The sequence below is a fragment of the Rhodamnia argentea genome, chromosome 7, assembly GCF_020921035.1.
Source record: "Rhodamnia argentea isolate NSW1041297 chromosome 7, ASM2092103v1, whole genome shotgun sequence".
NCBI classification, from domain to species: domain Eukaryota; kingdom Viridiplantae; phylum Streptophyta; class Magnoliopsida; order Myrtales; family Myrtaceae; genus Rhodamnia; species Rhodamnia argentea.
The window spans coordinates 28812873-28833492 of NC_063156.1; the positions used below are offsets into that span (position 1 = coordinate 28812873).

At 42.3% G+C, this 20620-nt stretch overlaps 1 protein-coding gene, 1 long non-coding RNA gene and 1 pseudogene across 2 annotated transcripts; 1 reads left to right on the plus strand and 2 right to left on the minus strand.

Moving 5' to 3' along the window:
* The first annotated feature begins 769 nt into the window (after positions 1 to 769).
* On the plus strand, positions 770 to 3032 carry LOC115749700 (annotated as a pseudogene).
* An 8271-nt stretch (positions 3033 to 11303) lies between these two features.
* On the minus strand, positions 11304 to 13915 carry LOC115749783 (L-type lectin-domain containing receptor kinase IV.1-like). The gene has a single exon (XM_048283050.1). It carries the CDS (start codon positions 13323 to 13325, stop codon positions 11334 to 11336), a length of 1992 nt encoding a protein of 663 aa, XP_048139007.1. The 5' UTR covers positions 13326 to 13915; the 3' UTR covers positions 11304 to 11333.
* A 2147-nt stretch (positions 13916 to 16062) lies between these two features.
* Positions 16063 to 16866, minus strand: LOC125316060. Its single transcript, XR_007199371.1, has 3 exons — positions 16774 to 16866; positions 16528 to 16608; positions 16063 to 16497 (listed from the first exon to the last, which is right to left on the minus strand). It is a non-coding gene; the product is annotated as an uncharacterized LOC125316060 (long non-coding RNA).
* Positions 16867 to 20620: the final 3754 nt, after the last annotated feature.

The following is a 20620-nucleotide window of genomic DNA, read 5'->3' on the forward strand; positions in this document are numbered from 1 at the left end:
TGTATGGCTACAAGCCCAGTGGAATGGAAGCCTAGGCTGGGCTGGTGCCATGATAACGAACCAAAGGCCAACATCACTTGAAACCTAAGATTTAGTGTGATTAGAGGTGCTGCACATGGCCTCTATCATCTCCATGAAGGATGATGGTAGCAAGAAGTGATTCACAGTGATGTTAGAGCTAGTAACCTCAGTACATCAAGGCCGGGCCCCGGACCCAGGTGCCCGTGCTTTGATCTCGGCACTCCGGTCGAGGCCTTGAGGCCGAACCTGGACGCTAGTGCTCATACCCGGTTCCTTGACTATCCATGCATATGTTACTAGCGCCCGAATAGTGCATGTCTATTTAGAAGAATGAAATTAGATTTTCTATGTCAAACGGCGGAAAATATTTTTCAGTTTATTTTCGCTTTTCAGCTTAACACCGAAAAGATGTTGTCTTTTCCTTTGAAAATGACTCAGTGTCATATTTTTTCGCGAAACATACGAACCTTAAATCATACTAAGATATATAGAATATAAACAATAGACCTCAATATGACCTGTCCAAGTTTAGAATAAGAGATTTAAGTAGTCATTAAGTGTTTCCCCACCCATGTGCTTTAGCATGCAAAAAGTCAACGCCTCATCAGACAAATTGGTCGGTTAAATGACGAGGACAGCTTGCAAAATTTAAGTGTATTCTGCACGCCCATGAAGAGAATCGGTTTTCCCCTTATTTACATGTTGTACTCACTGATCACAACAACCTCAAACTCCAACGAGAGGAGAGATGAGTGCAGAGGAGAAGGTGGTGTGCGTGACCGCGGGGTCCGGTTGCACCGCATCCTGGCTCGTCAAGTCGTTGCTTCAGCGTGGCTACAGAGTTAACGCGACTGTACGCAATCCCCGTATGTTTCTAAAACTTCATTTTCGTGTTCTGTTCTCTGTAGTGTTCATTTTAGGAGCGATGTTCGGAATAGTACATCGATTTCTTAGTTGAAGCATTGTAGAGATGCCGTTTCTAATCGGCTCTTGCCCTTTTTGGATTAACTAACGAATGCATCTAAGCATCATAGCATACTAATTGGAACTCTTCTCATCCATGGATGCCGTTCAATTGTAAGTTTGACTCTGAGTTCTTACGATTCTATGCACCAAATCTACTTCCCGTTGCTGCACGCGCGTAAACGGATGATCTGACGAAGACGCGACACCTTTGAGCTCTCGAAGGCGCTAAGGATAGACTGCGTTTATTCAAAGCGGATTTGCTGGAAGAAGGGTCCTTCGACTCGGCTGTCGATGGGTGCAAAGCTGTTTTCCATACGGCATCGCCCGTGCTTCTCTCAGCTTCTGATCCCCAGGTGCTTGTACATTGTAGTCGTCTGTCTGTCGTTCTTCTATGGGGTTTCAGTTGATGGAGTGCTACTAGATTTTCCGAAATTGTAGTTTGTTTCATTTTGTCCCTTTCAGGTAACATTCGTAAGATTGGACTGATCTAGTAATTCTTGGATGACTTGACAGAAGAGGGTTCTTATGGGATTCCGTTCCTTATATATTGTAGGCCGAAATAATCGATCCAGCAGTCGGAGGGACGCTAAATGCCCTCAGATCATGTGCAAAGTTCGCTTCTATCAAGAGAGTGGTCATTACGTCCTCCATGGCTGCAGTTGCGTACCCTGGACGGCCCCTGACCGGTGGTGTGTTAGTCGATGAGACATGGTTCTCTAGTCCGGCCATCTGTGAGGAATCAAAGGTCTGTAAGTAAGCTGTCTGTCTCCCTCGCCTTACTGTTTATTGTTGGCCTATTTGATCTAGTCCTCGACCTTTCTCACACTCGCCTGCACCCTATTTTTCCAAAATTGGCGCATCAATTGGGAGCTTCTCGTGTATGAGATATAAGTAATCTATGTGTCATGAATAGTTACATTCTCTAGTCCTTTGAAGTTGTTTCTGTGGAATGCCAGACGAGGCAGAGCAAAATTGGAGTCGGGTTGGAGTCAATTAACTCCGTGACTGGAGCAAGAGTTCTTTCATTGTAGTTATGTGGTTTTGCTTTGTTTCCAGCAATGGTACATGCTTGCCAAAACCTTGGCGGAGAAGGCAGCTTGGGATTTCACTAAAGAGAGCGGGATCGACCTGGTCGTGATATATCCGGGACATGTAATCGGCCCTCTCTTGCAGCCTACTATCAATTTCACATCAACGGTCATACCGGGACTCATCAAGGGTATTCATTTTGATGTCAATCTATGGTGTCTTTTGCCATGAAGCGAAATATGGTGAACAATCAATAGCCATTTAATCATAGTCCCATTTCACATATGCTAGTTAGTAAACACAATCCGCATGTGATAAGTGATTCTCCTAATGCAGAGCGCTTCACCAATTCTGATTTCACAGAGTGATTGAGGCTTACATAATGCAGGATCTAAATATCCCTTTGAGGATTTCAATTTTGTTGGCGTCCGAGACGTTGCAGATGTCCATATTCTAGCTCTTGAAAACCCTTCAGCTAGTGGCAGATACTGTCTAGCAGGAGAAACCATTCACACTGGCGACGTCTTGAAGCTCCTGGGCAAACTTTGTCCTGCATTGCCCATCCCCGAAAGGTTAGTCCTAATTTTTCTTCAACTTCACAAGAAAAGCTCATTCGATCCTATGAGCAACACGAGAATAGGTCATAGTTCACTCTCATTGACTTAGCCGACATGCCCGAATCATTTGGAATGTGTACAGATGTGAGGATGACGGACCTCTTGCATTGGCTCATCGGGTATCAAGGGAAAAAGTGGAAGGTTTGGGCGCGACGTTCATTCCTTTGGAGGTCAGCCTACGAGACACCATCGAAAGCCTCATGGAGAAAGGCTGCCCCTTGGTTTGAGCTTGTGGAAAGGGAAACGCTACATCTGCATCAGTGTCCGCTTGCTATGGACTTCAAAGCCATGTAATAAGGTTTCCGACAAAGCAATGTTATCGTTCTTTGATTTTGCCCCGTTTGGATGAGGATACAATGCATCACTCGCTTCTTGATTGAAGTTTGCCATCTCCAAACTTGAAACTTCTGCTACAAGACATTCTCTTAGACTCCGAGGCTATGTTAATCTATCTGTTCAGCTTTCAAGAAAGGAATTGCACCACTGTAAGCATAATAATGCGGCATGGGAAGGTTAGGGCGCGCATGATAACCATTCAATTTCTCTATTTTTTTTTTTTGTTTTCAATTTTCGATAATAGGTTTGGAATAGAAATGGTAACACAATTTCATCTAGAAATAAGTTTGGAACAAAAATGAGAAGTAGAAATTTTCTACTTTTCTATCTCTAAAAGAAATAAAAATTCTTCTCATCGCTTTCTCTTTCACTCTCGCGTCCCTGTTGCCGGTGGCTGGCAACCGTCTAAATTTTACATTGCTATAAAAAAAAATTTTGTTTGGGGAACAAAAATTCAGTGTCGTTGTCAAATATATTTCTCTGCTCATAAACTTGTCTAGGGGATAGAAATACATAACTTTATTTCTAATTAGAAATAGCTCTCGGGAATAGAATGGTTATCATTCGCACCCTTAATGGTCACTTGCTTCAAGCTAGTCAAATTCGAGGGCCCCTAGTTACATCGTCTCAATGACTCCAAGATAATACGTAAAAGATTAGGCATCACACTTAAAGAATGTAAAGCGGAAGAGAGAAATTCTTATATATTTCGATGTATCTAGAAAATAGTACATGAAGCATATTTATAAGCTTTATTGGAAGACTAACTAAGGAAAAAGGATAAAGATAATATCAAATATTATCAATCGGAGATTTGCACTATTAAGGGAGATAAATGCATAATCCTGAAAGATATGTTAAATCAACTAAAAATCGTAATATTGCCAACATCCCCCCTCAAACGCAAGTGAGTTGAAACAAATCAACTTGAGTTTAATAAATAATCCAAATAGTGTCCAACAAATCTTTGATCGCTACTCGATCACCATGTAATCACATAGTGGATATGGTCGAAACTCGCACTACATAGCGCCAGGCATGATGGATTTGGGGCACGGTTGTGCGTGGGGTGCCTATGGTGGCTCTACGCTTAATGATGGCGAGTCTAATAGTAGTGTCTGTTTCTCGAAATGACATACAAAACTTCGAGAATCGGCGGGGAAATAACAAGCGGTTGCGAAATAGTAACCGAGTAACGCGGTCTATACAATTGGCTTGGGAAAATAGTTATTGAGCGATATGACATGTATGGCTGGCATCAAAAGAAAAGCCATATCTATAGAAAAGACTGGACAAGGCGAGATGTCGGCGATGGCGTAACACAACCACCGTGGCGCTTACTCAAACAAGAATGAGTCACTCGGGTGAACACTATCTAGAGGCGGGATAGATTTATGTTTCTATGGCTGCATGGGTTGCATTAGGGTTGAGGTTCCGAGACCAAGTTAAAGAATGTAAAGTGGAAGAGAGGAATTCTTGTATCTTTGATGTGTCTAGAAAAGACTACATGGAGCCTATTTATAGGCTTTATTGTAAGACTAAATAAAGTAATAAGATAAAGATGATATCAAATATAGTCAATCAAAGATTTCAAGATATACCGAATCAACTAAATATCCTAATATTGCTAATAATCACGATCACTGAATTAAGCTTAGAATGTAGCTAGTTAAAGGAAGTGATGCAGGAGCATCCAACTCATCGGAACAATCTTTGAGTTCCGATATGGTGTCATCAACACGTATCAACTTGGCCCCATCAACACATGCAACACATCTATGTTCATTCGGGCTAAGACAAATTATGGTTACTGTGACGCCCTAGGATTTATGAACTACAAGATAAGGGAAATGATGAAAGTGGACCCACCTTATTAATTCAGCCCCCCCCGCCCCCCCGCCCAAAACCCAAATAAAAAAAAAATTCTGGATTTTTCTCTCTCTCTCTCCCCACGTTAGCTGCTCTGCCGATTCTTCCCTGCCCCCTCTTCTTTTTCTTCTTCTTTCCCTTCTTTATTTTCTTTTATTTGGGGGAATCAAACGAAAGCCCTGGAAAGCCACCGAACCACCTAGACACCTCCTCCCCCTCCTCTAGTTGTCGCCGCGCCACCACCAAACGCCAGCGAGCTGCCGGACAGCCGCAACAAGTTCAAACAGCCGCCGGGAACCCCAGTTCCCCTGTTCTGACCCCTGCTACGTCTGCTTCTACTGCTGCTGTTTTGCTTCGTTCTTCCTCTCTAGCCACCTCCGACCCACACCAGCTATCCCCTCATCGTTTCTGTCGCCTCGACGCCTCACTGGACCGCCTCTACGCCTCACCGAACCGAACCAGACCCCCTGCTCTGCTCTTGACGCCCTGTTTTCTGCTCTGTTTCCCTATTCTGTCATGGCTGCTCTGCCCTTGCCGCGACAGCTCCGACCATCCTCAAACCTCCACAGACCTCCCTTGACATTATCCAGCCATCACCAAGTCAAGTCGCCGCCATAGTACGCCGGAACAGCCACAAACAGCCCTGCACAGTTCTGGTTCCCCTGTTTTTCCTGCTCTGCTCCAGTTTCTATTTGCCTACTGTTCAGCCGCCCTCCGGCCAGCTCAGCCAACGTCCAACCACCACAGCCGTCCCCGGACGTCGCCCAACCATTGACCTCCACCGCCCAGCCTTGCACTGCCTCCATCCAGCCCCCACAGTCGCGGAATAGCTCCTGCTCACCTGCCCTGTTCCCGTCGGGTGTGCCTGTTTGGCCGGCCAACGAGCTGGGCCGTGAGCCAGTCCACTCGGGCCATGAGCCGGGATTCTGGGCCAAGTGGACCGGACAGGTTGGCCGAGAGCCCGGGCCGTGAGCCAGGCTCATGGGCCAAGTTGGCCGAAAATTTTGGCCCGTGTGACCGAGTATTTGGGCCGAACGGCCAAGTTCATGGGGCAAAAGTCCGGGTCACGCCCGACGTTCGTGCCGAGGAATTCCCGTGGATCGTCGCTCGTCTCGCCTCGAGTAATTGACGGTGAGTCGACCTCTAATCCTTGGTTAGGTCATTAATCACGTTCGGATTAATTTATTTAGATTATTAAGTGTTTAGGTAGCTTAATTAGGACCGATTTAGGTAAGAAACTCGGTTTAATTTCAATGGCCCTAATTGGTTAAGTTAGTCTAATTAGCTAGGATTCTATGGCTAATTGGATGAGATCGATTGATTGAATGATCGTTATTGATTGATCGGGAGTGAGAGATGGATTAGAGACGAGCGTACGATCGATAGACCGATCGAATCGGCTAATTTTAAATTGTCTCTTGAATTGAGCTTAAATGTGCATAATTCGATCAAATATTCATGATTGAATTGATTGACCTACTTGAATTGATTGCCTGTATCGATTGTCCGATTGAATACTTTGATTGGCCATTGACGGATTGGATGTTCGATTTGGGGGAAAATTACCCCGTGATGCATGCAAAGCTCAATACATAATTTCGTGCATTCGTATGATCACATCTAGCATCAATTTCATGTATTAGCATGAAAACGGCCTTGGGCCCGATCACAAGCATATCGTGTGAGCATATGGCTAAAAATGGAATTATGAACCGATGGATTGCCAAGTGTGTTTGAATGGTCATATAATGGATTTTTCTTGATAATGTCGTGCCGTGTTGCTCGGAATTCCATGACTTGTCGGATGCACGCCTTTCCGTGTCGTTGGATTGAGCGGATGCCGGTCGCAGCTTGTGACGGATCGAAGCCCTTCTTGGGATTTACGGTAGTTCCGTGCCGTGTCGATCGGAATCACACGGGCTATCGGATGCCGTTACCGAAAGTAAGGGATGAAGCTTGGTCCCGCCGGTAGATATTGCCGGTCGTTGTGTAAAGTTACACCGGTCGTGTGTAATTGGGCCGGATGGCGGTTAGTATTCGGACCACATGTGGTGTTTGCGTGTGTGATTGACGTGATATTTATGGATTGTTATGTGTGACATATATGTCGAGTACTGCATGTTGTGTGATTTTCAGTAGGTGAGCTGCATGTGATTGGGATATTTGTATGTCAATATGTGATTGAGTGATAGGACTCTACGGACGAATCAACGATCTAGTCGGGTTTAGGTGTTGACTCACCGAGATTTATATCTCACCCCATCGTTGTTAAACCATTTTCGGGTTCTAAGTGATGGAGCTAGTAGTTCTTGAAAAGCTGATAAGGACGAGAGTGACGTAGCCCTATTTGGAGTAGATACGAAGTTGATCCTACCCCGCCCCGAAGTATGGGCCCGATTAACAAGTCATCTCGGTTAACCTATGATGTGACTATAAATAAAATCATGTTTTTGAATTAATGCGTTTTCCTACTTACCTATCCCTATCTTATATTTTGTCCGAGAATATTGTACGTTTCCGCATACATAGTTAATCTCATGGGTTGGTAACGTGTCTAGGATGCTATCCTCTTAACCCAAGGGACGAGATGACCGGGATGCCGCGCGCTCGAGGATCGGGGCTTGACGATTACAACTTGTTACATTGGATTGATGGTCCCGGTGTTAATGAATGATGGCCAGACAGTTATTGATCCTTCCATTGGTGATTATGTACTATTTTCACTAAGATAGTTGCTGCTTTTTGTGCGGATCAACAACATATCGATGGGGGACTAATTTGAATCATTTCCTTGCGTATTTGGGGTTATCCCAAGGTGGTTATACTAAAATGGGTTGATGGACGAAAATTGTAATACAAGGCTAAAGAGTCCAAGTTACAAGTCTCCATGTCTTCATTGTTCTTTTAGTTCCTATGTCTTTTAATGCCTTCTCTAGTTACTAGAACTTTATTATGCTTTCCGGTTCGAGTAGTTCTACCCATGTATTTAATGTTTATCTAGTCCCCATGTTTGAGTCCCTCTTTAAATAGAGGAAGAATTCTCCATTGTAAGGCAAACCATTGTGAATGAATGAGAATTCCTCCGTGTAAGTTGAATTATAAACCTTCGGCATCTTTACTTTTGGAGAGTGGATTACTCCTTGATGGTGAGCCAAAAGCTCTTCATCCTTGGTTGGTAGCGTAGCCTTTATATCCTGGTGATGAGCTTTTATCCAATCCCGATCTTTAATCTTGGCTGGTGTTATCTTTAGGCCTTGGTGTTGGTCGTTCTATGATTTCATTATGTATCGTTGGTTGGTGGTTTTTCCTTTATGCCTTGGTATAGTTCGTTTTCTGTTGGTTCTTTGATGTTCCCATACACTTATCCCAAATTCCCCATACACAATCCATACACTTCACTCTATCGATACTATTGCATCACTAAACTCCGAGAAAAAGCTACAGGTGAAATCGCTCGCCCATGCAAGCATCAAGTTGGTATCAAAGTTCAAGGTTGAACTCATCTCGAGTAATTCCTTTTATGTTATCCATTTTTACTCAACATGGATGATCCTGCTCCAAGAGGCTTGACTTTGGAATAGGCGCACAATGAAAGACGAGATCATACCATTGAAAATCTCCAAAGGCAAATGGAGTATATGCTCGAATACTTTAAGCAACCAGCAAGACATTCCGATGATCGACGCCGATGTGGAGATTTAGATTCTCGTCGAAGCTTTACCGACGGTTCTGATTCTAGTGGAGATAACTCTAGTGCTTTTGAATACCAAGTCCGGAGGAGAAGAGGGAGGCACAAGGAGAACGATCATGATGTTAAAGTTGGGGCCCCTAAGTTTGAAGGAAGTCTCAATCCCGATGATTTTGCGGATTGGCTTCATGTGACCGAACGAGTTTTTAACTTCAAGTCATACTTAGATAAAAAGAAATGTAAGGTCGATATCCTGAAATTGATAAAGTAGGCTTCTCTATGGTGGGAGAACTTAAAGAATCAACGAACAAGGGATGGGAAGAGACAGACCCGTTCTTGGGAAAAGCTCAAGAAGTTGATGAAAAAGAGGTTCTTGCTAGTTAACTACAAGTAAAACCTGTTCCTAAAACTGAAATCACTCGAGCAACACGGGATGAGCATTGAAGCATACATCAAGGAGTTTGAGCAACTCATGATGAAATGAGATGTCCAAAATCACATGAGCAAGCCATAGCTCGATTCCTTAGAGGAATGAATTGAGAGATTGCTGATTTGGTTGAGCTTCAACCTTATTGGTCCTTCGAAGATGTATGTAAGCTAGCAATGAAGGTTGAGAAGCAAGTGAAGAACAATAAGAGGAACATCTTTCCTTAAGGGTGTTTTTTCTAGCAAGGCTGAGGGTTTGTCTACTAAATACAAAGCCAAGGAGAAGGCTGCTGAACCCAAAGTGCTTAACAAGAAACCTGAAGGTGACAACGGGAAATGCTTCAAGTGCCTTGGCTATGGGCATTTTCAAGCTAATTGTCAAAATAAGAGGGTTATGACCCTTCAAGAAGCTGAGAGGATCGATTCGAAACTTCAAGAGGAATCAAATGAATATGACCACAATAGTTCCGAGTCCGAAAAATAAGAGGAGGTCATAGAGAAAGCTGATGATGGCGAGCTCTTGGTTATTCGAAGAGCCTAACATTCTATCATTTCTCCGGAATTTGATGAGCAAAGGGAGAACATCTTCCGCACCCGCTGCACCATTAATGGGAAGGTGTGTGTACGATTACTATTGATGGAGGAAGCTGCACCAATATTTAGTCGAGAACTTTGGTTGATAAACCGAAGGTTTCAATAACTAAACATCTTCAATCATACAAACTCCAATGGCTCAACAAAGGAAGTGATCTTAAGGTAAACGAGCCTTGATTTCATTTTCAATTGATAAAAATGACCAAGATGAGGTTTTATGTGATATTATTCCTATAGATGCATGCCACTTATTACTGGGAAGACCTTGGTTATATATGAAAGAAAGATTGTGCATGATGGGCGTAAAAACACATTTGTTTCCTAAGGAGCAAAAATGCATTACTCTTGTATCCTTGAATCCAGTCATGATACATACAAATTAACTTGGGGAGCGAAACACTCGAAATCTAAATCTGTTCTTAAATGAAACTCGGGTTGAGAGAGCCATTAACAAACAAAAGAATGTATATGCTTTGCTTATGGTTAAAAAGAAAAGTGAGATTGATAGACCTCGGCATCCACGAATGCATTCCTTGTTGAAAGAATTTACGGGTGTGTTCACGGAGGATTTGCCACTTGGATGACCTCCAATAAGGTATTGAACGCCAAATCGTTGCTTCTCGATGCTTCATTACCAAACAAAGCGGTGTATTGATGCAATCAAGAGGAGACAAAGGAGTTACAAAGACAAGTCGATGAACTTATCGACAAATGATATGTCCGAGAAAGTATGAGCCCATGTTTTGTTCTGATTCTATTCGTACCAAAGCGGGATGGCTCATTTAGAATGTGCATGGATAGTCAAGCCATCAACAAAATCACCATTAAGTATAGGTACCCTATACCTAGACTTGATGATATGCTTGATGAATTGCATGGTTCTACTGTGTTTTTCAAGATAGATTCGTGAAGTGGTTATCACCATATTCGAATGCGAGAAAATGATGAATGGAAATTAGCTTTCAAGATTAAAGGAGACCCCTATGAGTAGCTGGTGATGCCATTCGAACTTTCTAATGTTCTGAGTGCTTTCATGAGGCTGATGAATGAAGTCTTTCGTTCTTATATTGGCCACTTTGTTGTGGATACGTTGATGATATACTTGTGTATAGCAAAGCGAGAAAGAGCATGTTTTTGTAACAATTCCGCCGAAACAGTTTCTCAAGAGAAAGGCAAGGGAGAGTTGTCTCACGGGCCGCAACAAAGAAAAAAAGAAATGAGAAATAAATAAAAGAATTTAAAATTAAATTATCTTTTGACGAAAATATCATTGATTGGCCCATATATTTAGCTGGCCGACACGCTTATTTGAAATTGACATAGTCACTTTAAGTATTTATTTAAGACTCACATAGTCACTCTATGCCCATGTTTGAGTTAACAAAGAGTACTTGACATGCTTATCTTGATTTTCTAACCTCATGTCTCTCTCTTTCTTCTCTCTGTTTGGTCGTTCGGGTCTTCCACCTCTTCCCCCTCTCTTCTTGATCTACAACTTGGGACCATGGCCACCACCCCCCTCTTTTCTTGATCTGTCCTCTTTCTCTCTCTCTGGCTACAATTTCGCGGTGGAAACAAAAGTCAAAGGCGTGCCAATCTTGGTCCTTGGCGATGGCGACTGTCGACGCGGCTTCGAGAGATGGCGAAAGAGGCGAGGACTTTGACGGGACTCGGATTTGTAACAAGGGAGAGAAACGAGATAGTTGCCTTACGGTGCAAAAAAAATTTGTAAAAAAAAAAAGAAAAAGAACTGAGAGGGAGTAAAATTAGAACCTAAATCACGAGGCTCATCGCCCCCCTGAGAGAATCGATTCTGCGACAGAAGATGATTGCGGAAATGCCTTGTCCATGGAGGACGGACACATGGCCAAATCATCAAAACCTTGGTGATGACCGAATGTTAACCTGCTGCCGATGGACGAAAACTCTGGCGTCGGAATGTCGCCCTCCAAGTAATGCAAAACTTGACGCATGCTCGGCCTCATCAACGGGTCCGAGTGGGAACACATCAACCCGAGTTTCAGCACCAACTCCATATCTTCTTCCACAAACTCCGCCCCCAACTTCGGATCTCTTGCCTCCAGAATTGCACCTCTGTCCCAGCAAGAGAATACCCGGTCCACTAATATCACATCCTCCGCGTCCCGAATCTCTGTCGGCCTTCTCCCGCAGGCGACCTCGAGCAAAAACACTCCAAATGCGAACACGTCGGTGCTCCTAGATGCCTTGCCGGTTCGCACATGCTCAGGGGCGAGATAACCGAGCGTTCCTGCAACGTGAGTCGTTTGAGGGTCGGTTCCATGGTCATAGAGTCTTGCAAGCCCAAAATCTCCGAGTCTTCCATTGAAATCAGCGTCTAGCAAGATGTTACTCGCCTTTATATCCCTGTGGATCACCACTTGCTCCCACCCTTCGTGCAGATAAAGCAGCCCAGATGCCACTCCTTTTATCACCCTAAATCTTTGCCTCCAATTGAGGGTGATCTTTGGTTGGTTATAAAGGTACTTGTCCAGGCTCCCATTGGGCATGTAGTCGTAAACCAAGAGCAACTCCCCTTTCCGACGGCAGTAACCAAGGAGTGACACGATGTTGCGGTGACGGAGCCGACCCATGCTGATGATCTCTGCCACGAATTCTCTCATGCCTTGTCTCGACTCGTGGGAGACCCTCTTTACCGCGATCTCTATTTTCGATGTCGGTAAGATTCCTCTATAGACCCGGCCGAACCCACCTTTCCCTAATAGCTCTTGGTTGCGGAATCCTTTCGTAGCAATGTAAAGATCTTTGTAGTTGAACCGGTGTGGGCCGTACTCCCTCTCCCAATCTTCGAGGACCTCAGCAAATTTCCGTTTCCTTCTTATCACGGAAACGACGCTTAAGATCAGCATTGATATGACGAAAAGAACAACCCAAGGTAGGCCAATAGTCAGAACTTTCGACGTTTCCTTTTTAGCGATCTGAGGAAGCTTAGGAAGTTGGTGCAGGGCAAGTGCCGGAGCCTCTCTATGTACCCCGAAGCTCCAACCCAGAACATAGTGAGAAGTTAGGACTGAACCGGTCGACGACGAGAAGCCAACATACATGTTCTCGTTGATAATTGACGCGAGATCCCGTGTAAGAGACAGAAGGGGAGTGTCTGGCTTTCGCACGTTGATCGGAGCCAATGTGACATTGATTTGCTTTTCCACGCCATCGTAGTCCACCCAAACTTGCATTGCCTTACCGCTGATTAGAGTCAAGTTCTTGAACTTGCCCCTATGTGCATAATACCCCGCTGGAGCTGACATTGCTGATGTCAACCCGTTCAAGTCGATCCCAACGTGATTATCGTTAATGTCCTGAAACTCGCTGCTCAGGATTGTGTCGAGTTCCACCCCAACCACATGATTGGTGGTGTTGCCGTTGTTGGTTTCGTTGAACATGCCGAGGTATTGGCTCGGCAACGACCAAGGGAGGCCGCTCTGGGGCGCAACCACGAAGACAATCCCGTGGCCGCTCAGAGTATGAAACTGACTTCGGATTGCAAAGATGAACGTGGTGGAGAAGGAGAAGACGGAGCCGCTCGGCGAGTTCTTGAACTGGACTGGGTAGGGATGGAAGGCGTGGCCCTGCTGCGTTTGGAGGTCGTAGCCCAGTTTCAAGAGGCCATCGGGGGTGATCCCTGCCGTCCCATCGACGGTCAGATCAGCTAATTGGAAACCGTTGTACGCGAAGCTGGTCTCTCGAGCGTAAGCCGAAACTGCTAGCAGAGAGACCAGAACAAGAATCTTGAAGAACATGGCTCAAACTCAAAGGCTGCTTAGCAATTGCTGTTACAAAGACTACAAAATTCCGCAAGAAACCTTATGATTTGCTTTTTTTGACGAGGTCAAAATAGTGGTGGGATCCATTTAAAAAGGAAAGTTGACAAAGTCAACAAGAAAAGCCAAAAGAGAACACTGGGCAACTCGGCTCTTTTTAAACCGAGAGCTCGTCCAACGCGGAGGAAAAAAGAAGAAAAAGAAGGGAAAGAAGAATAAGAAGAAAAGAGAGAAAACTCCGATATTTGAGTTGTTGAGCTTTGGAATTTCATGAAAATGGTAAATTATGATATTGTAGAGCTGCGGGTTTGAGCGAGACTCGTTTTGAAGCAACGGTTTAGTGGGAGTGAGAATTTAATGGTTTTGTACGCGAGTTGCTAACGGCTTAAATAATTGCTTTGGGTGTGCGATTTGTTGATGCGTAAGAGTTATTTTGATAGCGTTTAAGTGTACTTTAGCCTATTCGTAATTGTTGTAGCATTTTACTCAATTTTGATGTCGATTCTCATTTAATTGTTAGGATTACGAGATATTCGGCTCGTTTAGCTGCGTGTTGTTAGTTTTGGGCATTCTCAAGTGAGTGGTGCTATTTTTTCTTCGACTTTGCGAACTCATATTTTTTGGTTTAGTTATATAGGAGTTAAGTAATGGCTCATGCATTTAGTGCCTTATAGTATTTGTGAATGATTTGAGGATGTTGGAAAACATCTATGGTATTTTGATGATTATCAATATATCTTTGATACTAATATTTAAAAAGGGTTAATATCACGGAAAACCTTAAACTGGTACACTTGTGACAAATTTACCTCAGACTATTTTTTTTACCACAAAAAATCCTAAACCGGTATACCTGTGACAAATTTACCCTAAGCTGGTACACATGTGACAAATTTACCCTCCGTTAATTTTCGTTAAATTTAACTGTTAAATTGCTGATTTGGTGACACGTGACGGTTGATAGGTATACCAATATGGGGTTTCAACTCTCTATTTGTCACGGGTTTATCAATTTGAGATTTTTCGTAATATTAAATCAATTTAACGGGGGGTAAATTTGTCACATGTGTACCGGTTTGGGGTATTTCTTGGTCAAAAGAATTAGTTTAGGGTAAATTTGTCACAAATATACCGGTTTAGGATTTTTGGTAGTCAAAAAAATAGTTTGGAGTAAATTTGTCACATATGTACCAATTTGAGGTTTTTTGTTGTCAAAAAAATAATTTGGGATAAATTTGTCACGGGTGTACCGGTTTATGATTTTTCATGGTATTAACCCTATTTAAAATTATCCAATTCAGATAGTGAAATGTTACCATCATCAATGATCCTATTCATTAGTTAAGACCATGTATTTTATCTCTGGCACTTCGGTAAACCAGCACCTGTGACAATGTGAACTCATAGCAGCTTGGTAATACCAGTCGAGGAAGTATCATCACATATTTTGATGCCGATATTGATCTCAGCATCTTGTGACATGAAGATGGTATCTTTACCGAAGATGTCCAACCTGGTCACTTGCAATCTTCACCGGTGGTAATACTTGATAGATTGAAGCACGATGTATCGAATTTGATGATAGTGAGATACACATCGTTTTGTGACCGTTGATGACTTAGAATATAGCCGTTACAGGTCCGGGTTCTGTAGCAAAAAAATCGAGAAAGCAGTCGCAAAAGCAAATGTCAGTTCTCTGACCGTGGACAGGTGCAGCAGATCCTATATTTGGAAACCTACGCTGACAAAGAAGTATAGTGCAGCGGTAGTCCTTATTTCTCTCGGCCGGTCTCCCATCAACCCCAAATGGCTAGTTGACCTTCCCTGAAGATCTCCAACGGATACCTTGAAGAGAAAGAAGCTCTGGTATTTTGAAGTTTTTTATGTGGAATGCCAAACGAGGCAGAGCAAAATCGTTGTCGGGTTGGAGTCAACTAAGAGTGCGCGTGAAAACACTTCTCTCTGAGAAATCAACTTCTGATCAGAAGTTGATTTCTCTACTTCTCCTCAAAAGTATAAGTTGATTTTTCTAATTCTGCTCCAGATTGACTTCTGATCAGAAAAATCCGTTTGGTAACGGTTAAAAATTTCTATTTTGAAATATTATTAACAAAATTTTTGACGTCAATAGTCGGTGGTGGCGATCGGTGGGTGGCAGCAACGGTCGGAGGGCGGCGGCGGCGGCCCACGGCGGCTGCGGTCGACGGCGGCCCATGGCAATGGCGATCGACGGTGGGTGACGGCGACGGCGGGATACGCCCGGCCCCACGGCTGCGGACGACGGTGGCCCGTGGCGGCAGGCGGCGGCGGCGGCGGCCGTCGGTGGCCCGTGGTGGTGGGTAGGCGGTGGTTGGCGGCTGCAGCATTGTGGTCGGCGGTGGCGATCGCGGCAAAGAACAGTGGTCGATGGAGGCGAGTGTGATCCAAGAAGTGATTTCGGAGCCGAGAAGTCAAAATTTTTTACTTCTCAAAGTTGGCCAAAAATCCTATTAGAAGTGAAAAATCTTGCCAGAAGTGAAAAATCCTATCAAAAGTCAATTTTTTTATCGAACGGATTTCTATTTCGATCAGGTTTTTATCAAACACATTTCTTTGCCGGATGGGCTTCTGGCAGAGAAATGAGAAATCAGAAGTGATTCCATGCGCACCCTAGGTCCGCGAGTGGAGCAAGAGTTCTTTCATTGCAGTGATGTGGTTTTGCTTTGTTTGCAGCAGTGGTACATGCTTGCCAAAACCTTGGCGGAGAAGGCAGCTTGGGATTTCCTTAAAGAGAGCGGGATCGATCTGGTCGTGATAAATCCGGGACATGTAATCGGCCCTCTCTTGCAGCCTACTATCAATCTCTCAGCAAGGTACATACCGAACCTCGTCAAGGGTATTCATTTTGATGTTGATCTATCGTGTCTTTTGCCATGAAGTGAAATATGGTGAGCAATAAATAACCCATTTATTGATAATCCCATCCTATGAATGCGACAATAAACACGATCTACATGTGATAAGTGATTCTCCTAATGCAGAGCGCCTCACCAATTCTGATTTCAGAGTAATTGAGGCTTATGTAATGCAGGACCTAAATTTCCTTTCGAGTATTTCGATTTTGTCGACGTCCTAGATGTTGCCGACGTCCATATTCTAGCTCTTGAAAGCCCTTCAGCTTTCGACCAAAAAAAAAAAAAACCTTCAGCTAGTGGCAGGTACTGTCTAGTAGGAGAAACCATTCACCATCCCGACGTCTTGAAGCTCCTGCGCAAACTTTGTCCTGCATTGCCCATCCCCGAAAGGTGAGTCCTTATTTTTCTTCAACTTCACAAAGTAGTTCTTTCTATCCTATGAGCAACACGAGAATAGGTCATATCTCATTCTCATTGACTTAGCCGACATGCCCGAATCATTTGGAATGTGTACAGATGTGATGACGACGGACCTCTTGTGTCGGCTCATCGGGTATCAAGGGAAAAAGTGGAAGGTTTGGGCGCGACGTCCATTCCTTTGGAGGTCAGCCCATGAGACACCATCGAAAGCCTGATGGAGAAAGGCTTCCTCTTGGTTTGAGCCTGTGGAAAGGGAAACGCTACATCTGCATCAGTATCCGCTTGCTGTGGACTTCAAAGCCATGTAATAAGGTTTAAAGCAATGTGTACTACTCTTTTCTTTGATTTTGCCCCGTTTGATTGAAGTTTGCCACCTCTACACTTGAAACCTGACCTTTTTTAAACATTATGGAGTCGAACCAATGCCTTGCAATACCTGGTCATTTCTGTTTTTAGCTCAATTTCAAAAGAAAAAGTACCAAAAGAGTCCTAAAACTATTGCAATTATGTCAATTCAGTTATGAATTTTTTTTCCCAATTAAATTCTAAACATTTTGCATTTGCGCTAATATTAGTCCATCCAAAGATCCATATATATATATATATATATATATATACATACATATAGGATTGAATTAGCACAATTACAATAGATTTAGGGCTTTTTTGGCAATTTTTTTTCATTAGAATGTCCAATCCAAACACTTAAGCTAATTAGTTAAAGGAGACCACATGAATATAAAAAGCATACGTGATACGTTATCAAACAATGTGGGACAATAATTCAACATCCCATTACATGTGCAAGACGAATTACTAGCAGCACATGAAATTTTGACCATATGGGGGTGGACGCATATTTGAAAGTGATAGCACTATTTATGATACCATGTTAAACTTTCCAACTCAAAAACTTAAGCTATAAGTGGAGGGAGAAGATATTGTGTTAGAATGTCCGACCCAAAGATTCATAAATATAAAGAATATATAGAATCGGTTATCAAATGACGTGGATTAATACTTCAACAAACCCATTGAGTTCAGCCACATTAGCTTTCAATGGATGGCTCCAATTGTTTTCGGGTCGATGATCGACGATGATAAGCTCCTCTGATGGTTGGACCAGCGCATCACAAAGAGAGAATGTCCTCCCGGGTTTTTCCTCAGGAGGATCATCCAATTATTGAGTTAGACGAACATATGTGAGATAAGAGAGAAAAACAAAATATGATAATGCATGAATTGGGCTTATTTGTGAAGTTTTGGGCCTCGAACAAAATATGGGGCCCAATCAATTTTTATCCACGTTGGTATGCATAGAAACTCACATCATTCAATGTGATACTTAAGTTGGTCAATTTATGCGATTATACTATTAAACTGCCTTTGATCGTCCGAATTTCGAGTCAAGAGATGATTGGATATGATATGTGAGAAATCCAAGAATTTTGCCATATCCTATCTATTGTTTGGTAAATTGCAAATATAAAGTCGGATAAGTAGAGGCAAGACTGAGATGAAATCGACTTTGTTTTGCTTGGACATTAGAATACTTTAGAAATTATTCAGTTATGAGTTCTGATAAGCTAGTTATTGTTGAGCAAATGTTTGTGCCATCTAAATTCGGGTACGACATTGACCGAAAAGAGAACTTGCACGGCCATTGTTGAGGTTTGTGCCATCAAGAAGTTTGTAACATATCAACGTAAGACAACAACTTATAAGTAGTGCATGTATGGATACATGTAACTTTATCTGTATTTTTGTTTATAATGTATTCGGTGTTGCTGTCCATTAAGTGCGGTGAATTATTGAAAAGAAAAGGAATTTCTTGTAAGTTTTTCAAAAGTAACAGTAAGTACATAAACAGTGCAATAAACAACTCATTTCCAAACATAATATTAAATTGACATATTATCCACAAATAGGGCTGAGCAACGATCCACGTTCAACTCGCGAATCGATAGATAATAGCCTGCCCGGTCCAATCAAAGCCCGATTCCTAAGAGGATCGAGTAGATTCATGGGTTCAAAACATGGGAACATACTAGGTTCGGATCCCAAACCCAAGAATTCTACTTAAAACCCTAGTTGTCCACATCGGCTCTCCGGTAAAAAAGGATCTAAACAGGTCTATAGACACCTTACCAAATTACTTTAAACTCAAATTAAAAAAAATAAATCTACACTCGCATATAAACTCAACTCAATGACTCATCTCAGCCCACACAATGAACTAAAACAAAACTCAGTGATTATTTGGTACAATTTTCCTCTGAAATTTCAGCCGTGCAATTGGGTACTGCAGCTTTTACAGGCATTTGGCAAACAACTCAAAATGTTATGACATTGGGCTTCGATTTGCAGTAATGCCGATAGAATTACCAAAAAAATCTAAACCCATTATAATTTTATCAATTTAGTCCTAAATATTTACGTGTTTTACCAATTGAGTCCACTCGGTCAATTTTGACTGAAAATCGTTGATGTGGACACTAACCATCCTATGTGGCACGACCGCACTAATCCATACAATTTTTTTTTTAATATTTATTGAATTTTTACTTATTTTTTCTTTTATTCTCTTTTCTATTTTGTTTATCGTAGTCGTCGAGGGTCGCCGAGCCCTCACCCAGCAACGCCTTCACGGGGTTCTCCCTTGCCACAATAAAAAAAGGAGTAAAGAAGGAAAAGAATAAAAAGAAAATCTTTGAAAAAGACATTAAAAATTCTCCATGCCAGCATTGGCCATACCACGTAAGATGATTGGCGTCCACGCCGGCGATTTTCAGCTAAAATTAACCGAATGGACTCAATTGATAAAATTTGAAATTGTTTATGATTCAATTGGGATAATTAAAAGGTTTATGACTATATTGGCATAAGTGCAATAAATTTAAAATTGACCCCGTATGTTGCTTCTTGCTTACTAGGTGAGGTTTGACATATTTGGCCAAACATACCTTTGCAAAACAAGGTTGAGGATTTTAATAGGGACGGGCCCAGGGTGGGAGGAATTTGCTCTTCATAGAAGACTTCTAATTCTAGGGAGGTAACGTGGGACAATTGTTTTCCATGTCTTCCATCTCCATATTGTTCCCCATTGACCAATTTGTGAAGGTTGGAGCTTCTTTGGCTCGGTAAAATGAACCCATAAGGAGGCTCTTCTTAAATTAAGAAAAAAAAAATCAAATTGTCAAGCAATAGTGGTATTTGTCGTTTTTCAGGAAAAATAAAAAATCAATTCTGATACGTTCTCTCTGCTCCCGTCGTGCCATCATTAGATTTCATTGAGATAAGAGTTCGCATACTTGTCCTCTATTTACCACTAAATTGGAAGGTTCATTCATCTTCAAATTTCTAGTAGTGTATACCGCGAGTTCAGTTTTCAAAATTTGAATTTGCGCAAACGTCTGGCACAAGACATTCTCTCAGACTATGTTAATCTATTATATGCCTTGAGAAGTTTAGGGCCTCTTTAATAACGCTCATGCTTCTCTTATTCATATTCTTTTGTTTTCGGGAAAAAAAAAATAGAAATATGTTTGGTAACATCCGTTATTTTATTTTTTTTGTTCTCGAGAATAGATTAGTGGTCATGGAACAGAACTAAAATGAAAAAAGAAATCTACTTCTTTATTTTAGAGAATAGAATTAGAAAAAATTATTTTTTATTTATAAATTATTTTCGAGAATAGGATTGATATCAAATAGGTGTTTTAATGTTCCCTTGACTCTAGGCCGTCATTTCGGAGGGCCACAAAATACATTGCATCAATGACAGGCCAAGAGAATGCGTATTACTTAAAGGAAGTCGCTAGCCCGACAGATCGATTGATGGTATTGTTATTATTGTCGCGACCTAAAAAAAATAAACACGTTAATTTTCGGGCTAATGGATTATCAGGTTAATTAATTAACTAACCTAACTCGGACTCTCCCAAGTCCATACCAAATCGC

Excerpts from the sequence above, each read along its gene's own strand:
- LOC115749783 (XM_048283050.1), bottom strand. The coding sequence starts at position 13,325 with ATGTTCTTCAAGATTCTTGTTCTGGTCTCTCTGCTAGCAGTTTCGGCT.